Raw genomic sequence first — 9199 nt, 5'->3', positions numbered from 1 at the left:
ATATATATATATATATATATATATATATATATATATATATAATTTATCTTATATAATTTCTCAGACAGACCATTCCACCATTATTGCAGTAATATTACAAACGTTGCAGCAATATTGCTGCTAGCTTTTTTGTTGCATCCATTACATCACTACATTTTATTTTATCTACACACACAAAAAAACGCACTTATTAATTCCACAACAAAGTTCTCTTTGAATATATATCTTAAATATTTAATAAATATTGCATTAATTTTATATTTAAATCTAAAGAATCTGGAAAAAATACATTTTTTATAAATATTGCACGCAGAAAAAGGATTTAGTAAATCAGCTAAATATCAGTTGCTGATTCAAACTTTGCTGTTATCATAAATTAATTGGCTAGATAAAAATTGGCTAGAAGATAAAATATATTTACTGACGACGTTCAACTTTATTAGTTAAAATTAGAAGCGACTTAACTTATGAGTAGCTAAGTAAGTGGTAGCTATTTGTCACTATTGAGCCGCGTAACCGAACGTTTCATTCATAATTGTTTTTGAGACACTGCCGGTTGCCATTTTACTCTAGCAGAGAATACTTTTTGCTGCAGTATCTAAATTTTAGCAGTTAATAAATTGAGCTTTGGCAGCAATGACAATTAGCTGTCCCTTATAAGGACACTATATTTTAGCTGCGTTGATTAATCTTTTCTCTATGTGTGTTAATTATTTTATTTACAATTTACAAAAAAAATGTTTAAATGTAGAATGTGCAAAAAATAGTGAAAAATTTTCCTATATAATTTTAACTAATAAATTACTTTTAACTAGGACATTCACTTTTGCCCTTTCTTCATTTTAAAAAGAGAAATCACACGAGAAAGAGAAAAAGGAATTATTTGAAAGATATAACATCTTTAACAAACTTGTTTAATTATATTTAAGATTTCTTACATGCTTACATTTTTTTTGTGATGAATTTACATACCGGTAGCCTAAATTTTCACTTCTGCTACCGGCTTGTCCACTATTCCATATAAATAAAGACGTGACACCAAATCCATGGTTTGTGTGAAAGTATAAACTGCCTCGGCAGGAAGTACGCTGTTGATCAGATCGGTTTGATACTTCTTTCAGTGCACAGTAGGAAATAACAGTAGTGCTAAATTTTTAAGTGTTAAAAATAATGCTGTTACGATTTATATCATTATTAACTCTTGTCGTAGTGGTTATAACAGTCAGCGTTGATAATGAGGTATCGTCGATGTGCTGATCATGTTGATGATGTAGTGTTTTTGCACATTTACTTACATATAGATAAATTATTTTTGAACTAATTTATTATTTACAAAATAAAATACGCGAAAGAATATATTAAAAGTAATATATAGAAATAAACATAGAAACTCTCAGATTTGTCGCATTTTTTAATTTTATTTATTTATTAAAAATTGTTTTTTTTAATAAATAATTCATTAATGCTGTTTTAAAAAATTTTTTAATATTTAATATTAAACATCTTTATAGTTAATTTGTATACATGTATATTTTGCTTTAAAATATTTTTTATACTATAAGTATAAATATTTTTTATACTATAATTTATAATTAATAATTAATCTGAAAAAACTTTTATTGACTTCTATGTGATAAGAATATCATAATCTATATAATATAAAAAAATATACTTTAAATTCCAGTTGCAATCAAACTTAACTATACGTGTGGAGGAACAAAATTCGAATAGTACAAGTGGAGTTGATAATGATAAAGGATTTTGGGAATGGCTGTTTGGTTCAGTAACACCATATCCACCAACAAACACAGAATTGCAGGAAAAGTGTTTAAAATGCAGTATGTTTAAATTTAAATTTATAATTTCATGTTTATGTTTTTAGATATTCTTATACTATAAGTAATAATTATAATTCCTGTCGATTATTTTATATTCTTTATGTGTACATTTTTATTTCAAGTAGTAATTTTTTATATAAGGTTTTTTTTATATAAAAGTTTAAATACAGTCAATTACAGATTATATTTAGACATCCACTTATTTATGAATCACACGTGCAGTAATATTAATAAACGCACACTGTAGAGTTTAAACATAATCTGTAATTGACTCATATTTAAATCCTTATTTCACAAACTATTATTTAAAATACAAATTTACATAACTTTTTTATTTAATTTTTTAAAAACTTTCTTAGATTCTTAAATGGTACTTCGGCTCATGAATTATGTGACTCTCTATATATATTTCAATAAGATATTATTGAAGAAAAAGAAGGAAACTTTATATTTATATACATAAAACGTGTATTACATATGAAATAATAAGATACTGATTCATTATTTATAGCTTGTGGTTTAACAAACAAACACAACCGTATTGTTGGAGGCGTCGAGACGCTTGTCAATCAATATCCTTGGATGGTCTTATTGTTGTACAGAGGACAATTTTATTGTGGGGGTACAATTATAAATTCACGACATGTACTAACGGCTGCTCATTGCGTTGACAGGTGATCCATCCGTTCATGTCAATTTTATATATGTATATATGTCAATTAATAAATGTATGCATATGCAAAACGATCGCTAAAATAATCAGATTTTTATTTACAGATTCGATATGAAGAAATTGATTGCCCGAATATTGGAACACGACTGGAACTCAACCGATGAAAGTAAAACGCAGGATTTTCAAATAGAAAAAATAATCAAGCATCCTAGTTACTCGACTATTAATTATGACAATGATATTGCACTTCTTAAACTGAAAGATACTATTAAGTTTCAAGGTTCGATGCGACCTGCTTGTCTTCCGGAAAAAGGTATCTCTTATAAGGTTTACACATTCCTATATACAAATAATAATAAAGATTTTATTGAAAGACAATATTTATTTGTTAAACGATCGATATCAAATATTTTAGATTTTTAAAGAACGAGAAAAATAATTTAAATTTATTCGCATAATAGATTACGAATTAATTATCTCTTTTAGTAAAAACTTTTGCTGGTAAAAAAGGTATAGTAACCGGATGGGGTGCTATTGAAGAAGGTGGTCAGGTATCGTATACTTTACAAGAAGTTTTTGTTCCTATTCTTTCAAATGCAGAATGTCGCGCTACGAAATATCCAGCACGCAAAATAACAGATAATATGATGTGTGCGGGTTTCAAGGAGGGCGGTAAGGATTCCTGTCAAGTAAGCAAAAAGTCATCTTAATTATGAATAGTATAAGGAAATAATATTAAGACATCAGTTATTTTTAAATCATTTATCTTAAATAATTAAATATAAATTTTATAGCATTTATTTTGAAATATAAAAAAACATAACATTTTAATTATGTAAATAATTGATACAATAAAAATATGACAAATAATGAATAAAACAAATAGAAATGTCAGCGTATATACAGATGTCTAACATATATTTTTAATAAATATAAAAACATTGTAAAAAATATTAATTTTTAAGAAAAAATAAACAATATAAATTTTCACATTGTAGGGAGACAGCGGTGGTCCATTGCATATAGAAGAGAACGGTGTTCACCAGATAGTTGGTAAGTTCAGCTTTAAATTATATTAATTATTTAATACAAACGACACGAAACGTCGTAAAACTTGAAAAAAATTGTAAAATGTAAGAAGTACTTAAAAAAGCACTTAAAGAAAAACTTGGGAAACCAATCTCACTCAAAAGAAAAAAAATTTAAAAGACTAACTTTATAGGAATAGTATCCTGGGGCGAAGGATGCGCTCAATCCGGATATCCCGGGGTTTATACCAGAGCAAATCGATATCTAACATGGATTGGACACAACACAAACGATGGCTGTTATTGTTGATATATATTTTTTATATAGATTAATATATTTATTATAGCTGATTCATTATTTATATAACGATAGAAAATATGCAAGCTACAGAAACAATCAATAAAGTACAATGAGACGTACATTGCAGTTAATTTTTACTGAATGAGATTAAGAATTTATTACATGATAATTATTTAACATATATTTTATTATTTAACATATAATTATTTAACATATATTTATTTCTATTATATACGTAAATGTACGTAATGCTTCACAACTGTATATACATAATGTATCATACGCTCTGTGACATTTTCATTATGTATACGAATTGTACACACATTGTTTATTCAATGATTAAAAATTAAGGCACGTGCGCCCTTCACTTTGGTTAATATTCACAATATAGAATGTATAAAAAAAGAAAGTAACAAGACTTTCTCTGTTTTTCGCAATCAGACGACTTGGAATTCGCCTTGAAAACTCATATATATATATACATTGTATATGTTTGTAATGTTTACATCACGCAATAAATAATAGATGCAATTTAAAATAGATATATACACATTATGTATTTTGTTATTGATATGTTATTGATATATTATTATATTGTTATTGATATATTATTGATATATATTAATAAGATCAATTTTTAATTAATTTAAATACAATGTGCATGTAATAATTATTTAATTTTTTTTATAACTAGCAAGTAATTTTGTTTATTATACATGATTAATGCATATATATATGTATATATTAAGAAATTGTCAATACAATTTGGTTCCTTTTTAATAGATAAAATATACATTTTATAGCAATTACAGCAATAACGTGTATGAATTTTATTTAATTCATTATTATTAAAGTACTTTATATACTAGTAACTAAAAGACCTTCTACGTTTTTATCATTTGATATTTCTTTCTTTATTTCAGTATTTGCCGTTGATTCCAGCCAATACGTCTCCATATTTCCTTTCCCCTTTATATAATAAATGAAATATAATTCTCTCCATACAGATATACGTGATATATAATGTATGATTGATTAATATATTTTCATAATACAAACCTTTATTTTAACAACTCCACGTGATTCGGTATGATAACGTCCTTTTGGTAACAAAGCTTTGGTGCTAGAAGAAATATGCACCTTTCCCGGCTATGCCATACAATGTAATTAAATTAGTATGAAAATAAAAGAATTCAAAAAAGAAAATACAACAGATTTGTAAAATAATAAATTCTTTTTTAATTCAAACTGACATGATTTACGTAATTGTACGTAATTAATATACTTCTTGAATTATGGTTTTTTTGAAATTACATTATCATTTAGATTATTGTGCAATTTAGATATTCGGTGTTTATAAAAACTAATTGAATTATAGATTAACTTTTTTGATCATTACCTTTTGTCAAAACTAATCTAATATATGAATAAAAATTAGAAGCCACGAGACATTAGTGTTTTGACACGTGCACGATGTATAGCGCGAGATTGAATTGATTTTGAGATCTTTATCAATTTATATCAAATAAAATGTTTTTTTTAAATATGAATTGTATCTTATATTTGGATTTATAAGCATTTAATACTTATATTAAGAAAAGGTAACTGTACCAGACTAGAAGTCTGCATTCTGGAGGCCGTGTTAACAGTATCTCCAAAAAAACAATATCTCGGTACTTTGATGCCGACTACTCCGGCAACCGCTGCTCCAGAATGAATGCCTAAAAGGTTTCACAATACTATTATCTTAATTAATTAAATTAATTTCTTTATGTATTCGTAGTATGTATTCTTATGTATGTATTTCTCGCTATACGATGTAATAGTTAGTTTTTACGAGGATAAAATTATTTAAAATAGGAATTCGAGAAAACGAAGCCATATCCCAAAAGATACAAAAAATATATATTACGTCCGAGAAGTTAGACGGTTATGTGCAGGGTTGTTACCTATGCGGATTCGTATATCCAATCCGGAGGGTAATTTGAGAGATCGAACATGCTCGATGAGTTGCAGAGAAACGTCGGCAACGTTTTGTGCGTGGTTTTCATTTCTGTCCGGTGCACCACTAGCTGCCATATACACGCTACCAACAGTCTCTACCTGTTATGACATAATTGTAAATGACAAATATGTAATCAACGTTATCATATAGTAACTCAGATAAAATCTTCGTGACCCGATATTGAGCAAGATAATATATTCTGAAAAAATTCTCAGAACTTTATGAGAAGAAAATAAATGATTTTTGTTTCTTGTAGTTTTTTTTGTAAAGTTGATAGTATTTGAATAAAAAATTATTCAATATTTGGCAAATATTTTTAGTAATTAATATCTTGTTAACTATTTCAAAAATTGCAAAATAGTGAAGGACTTTTCGATTCAATTTAGTTCGCTCTATCTATACAAAAGCAATTGATCAAAATTTACGGGTCACCCTGTATATTCTCTTGCTCAATTAGATTCATCTTGACTTGCTCGAAAACATCATTGATGTCCTGAGTCTTAAAATAAAAAAAATAAAAAGAGTTAAACCGAGATTAAAATTAAATTAGTATAGAAATGCACAAAGTATCTTAATCACATAAAATTACATTACATGCGATATCATTATCTTGACCATACTTCACTGAAATATTTTTTTGTACTATTGAGTCAATCGAAGATAGTTTTTATCTAAGTTATTACATAAAAACGATTAACCAAAACTTACAGGACACCCTATATATGATTTTGGCCAAGATAACTTGTAATGAGTTACGAATTATATTACTTCAGATTATATGCAGAATTTCAAAGTTGAGTATCAGTGCTGTTACAAAGTTAAAAGTTAAAAGTTTAAAAGTTAAAAAATTAATTAATTTTAACTTCATTTAGTTTACTTCATTTTAGACTCTTAACTTTTCAACTTTATATATTAGATGTAGTAAAAAGAATATTAATTATATTAGGTGTAATAAAAAGAAATCCATTATTTTTGCATGAAATTGAATGGAAAAATAATTGAATGGAAAAATTTCTTTTTACTACACCTAATATTTTACCGATAACTATTAATTTTTAATTTGATTTTTTTTAAAGTTAACATCAGGATTGAATAGTTGGTGTTATATGGATTCCTACTTGGATTATATGCTTTATTCGTATCCGTAGGAGACGTTTTTCTAATTTTAAATAAATCCAAATTTTTCATTTACTTTTAAGCAAAGAATAAAGAAGTTTGAAAACGATAGGTCATTATGACCTAAATCATGATTTTCTTTAAAAATACGCAGAAACAATTTACTGCATTACAAGAATTATTTTTTGATGTCCCAGAATAATCACGCTGATTAAAATCTGTGAAATGCATATGTGAATCTTCCCTTGTTAGTTAAAAGATTCTTAATTTTTTAACTTAGTTCTTAATTTAATTAAAAAAAATTAACTTGAAATCATGAAATAAAACAAATTTAACTTTTAACTTTTTAATTATTTTTTTTCATTAAATAACTTTTAATTTAATTAACGTCACTATGGATTAACTTTTATCTTAACTAAATTAAATTTTCAAAGCTGTTAACTTTAACTTAACTTTAGTTTTAAAAAAGTTAATTTATCCAACTCTGTAGAATTTAATATGTTTATATTTAATATAAACGTATTAAATTCTGCATTATTTCGTGCGAAATGATACTTCTAATAAAATGATTAATCTTACTTTGTATACATTAAACTGATCCATCAATGTATCGAAACAGGAGAAAACGGCATTCATTGATAAAACAATGTCCATCGCTCCTTCGATGGTTGAATAATCAAAATCGCATAATTCGCAGAAAAGAACTGTTATTGATTCAAATGACTGTAAGTAAAGCATTTTTATAAATAGTTATTAGATAAGATCCAAAGATCTTGAAGTGATTATTGTGAAGATTATTGTGAAGTGAAGATTGTTAAGTGTATTTGCATACCTCGCAAGTGCTCAATGAACTGGCTCCGGCTCGTAATCGGTCTGCTACCGTTTGTGGAATCATAGAATATAAAAGCTCATCGCTCTTGTTTTTCCATCGATCCAGTAAAACATAGCTGTTTTCTAGTTCCGTCGATCTTTGCTCTGCCCTCTCAAACATCATTTCTAACCTGCAAATAATATAAATTATATATCCGGCGTGTATAAAATCTTATGAGATGTATTCAATTTTAGATGAAATCGTTTTTTTTTACTATTTAAGAATATAACCTTCCGCAATGCTGCCATCCTGCCAACACCAATTCTTTGCTCATACCATGAGGATTTAGGTCATTCAAATACAGACCCATATTAAGAAGTTCATCTAAACTGTTGATCCTGTTGTAATAAAATAATCTGTTACAAATCAATTATCTTATAAAAAATGTAATTTATGATAATAACTTACAAAGGACTACAGAGAAATATAATAGCTTTAATATCCTCGATATATCTCATTTGACCCTTCAATAAGATACTTCTCGCACCTTGACTCCCACGCCTATCTAAACCACTACTTGTGCTTGGCACATTATCTGAATCATTATCTATCATAAAATAATCATTTGCTCTAATTAGTTCCAATTCGAATATCACTGAATGCAAGTACATTACCTAAAAATGAAACATTTATGTGTATCTAAATGTTGTATTTATGCACATGTGTATGATCTATATTACAATTAGAATATTACCTTAATTTATAAAACTTACGTTGCAACTTTTAAAGTATATATATATATATATAAGTATATTTGTATTACTTACGTTCCCCCATGTAAACGGAATTCCTTTCGGTCTTCTTAATTTGAATATTTCTGAAACATGCTTATTTAAAATGGACGTAGTACCACCCCATGCTTGAAGCAATTTATCACCAACCCCTAATATTCTCATATCCTTGTTCATGATGACACCAAATGGAAAAAGGCGTAAGAAAAATGTGCAACTTATCGGTGGTAATTCACGGCCTAATGGAGTATTCATTCTATTGTTTTTCGCAATCTGATTTCCAATGTAAATTGCATAAAATATTAAAAAATGAATGTTAAATGTATTATAAATAATATACATATAATTTAATAAATATACATATAATTTAATAAAAATTAAACTAATAAATACAATTACAATCAAAAGTTAAAAGCATAATTTAATATTGCAATACTATATGTATTATTAATTAATTATATTTAGATTCTCTAAAAATGCAAAACATTTTGCAAATATAATTTTAAATATTTTTAAATATTTTTTTTATTTTTTGTTTGTTCATTCTAAAAAAATTTTGCCATCTTTTGAAACTTTTAATCAGCACTGTATAATACATATAATAATAATTTATTATATATGTTTATAAATTGGGAG

At 26.4% G+C, this 9199-nt stretch overlaps 2 protein-coding genes across 2 annotated transcripts in view; one reads left to right on the top strand and one right to left on the bottom strand.

The window, feature by feature from the left end:
* The window catches only part of LOC105627657 (soluble guanylate cyclase 89Db-like), a 23791-nt gene that overhangs the window by 7116 nt on the left and 7476 nt on the right, over window positions 1-9199 (bottom strand). The window contains exons 5-13 of the mRNA XM_012208935.1: window positions 8600-8836; window positions 8241-8446; window positions 8063-8170; window positions 7794-7962; window positions 7541-7684; window positions 5790-5943; window positions 5452-5561; window positions 4900-4989; window positions 4729-4809 (exon numbers count right to left, since the gene is read on the bottom strand). Coding sequence (XP_012064325.1) covers window positions 4729-4809; window positions 4900-4989; window positions 5452-5561; window positions 5790-5943; window positions 7541-7684; window positions 7794-7962; window positions 8063-8170; window positions 8241-8446; window positions 8600-8836 — 1299 coding nt within the window. The remainder of the gene's footprint in view (window positions 1-4728; window positions 4810-4899; window positions 4990-5451; window positions 5562-5789; window positions 5944-7540; window positions 7685-7793; window positions 7963-8062; window positions 8171-8240; window positions 8447-8599; window positions 8837-9199) is intronic.
* On the top strand, window positions 1171-3849 carry LOC105627585 (trypsin-1-like). Its single transcript, XM_012208866.1, has 7 exons — window positions 1171-1239; window positions 1685-1838; window positions 2350-2512; window positions 2616-2824; window positions 2998-3200; window positions 3510-3564; window positions 3734-3849. Exons 1-7 carry the CDS (start codon window positions 1171-1173, stop codon window positions 3847-3849), a joined length of 969 nt encoding a protein of 322 aa, XP_012064256.1.

Source organism: Atta cephalotes (assembly GCF_000143395.1).
Source record: "Atta cephalotes unplaced genomic scaffold scaffold00009, whole genome shotgun sequence".
Classification (NCBI taxonomy): domain Eukaryota; kingdom Metazoa; phylum Arthropoda; class Insecta; order Hymenoptera; family Formicidae; genus Atta; species Atta cephalotes.
This window is presented reverse-complemented; position numbering and strand designations above follow the sequence as displayed.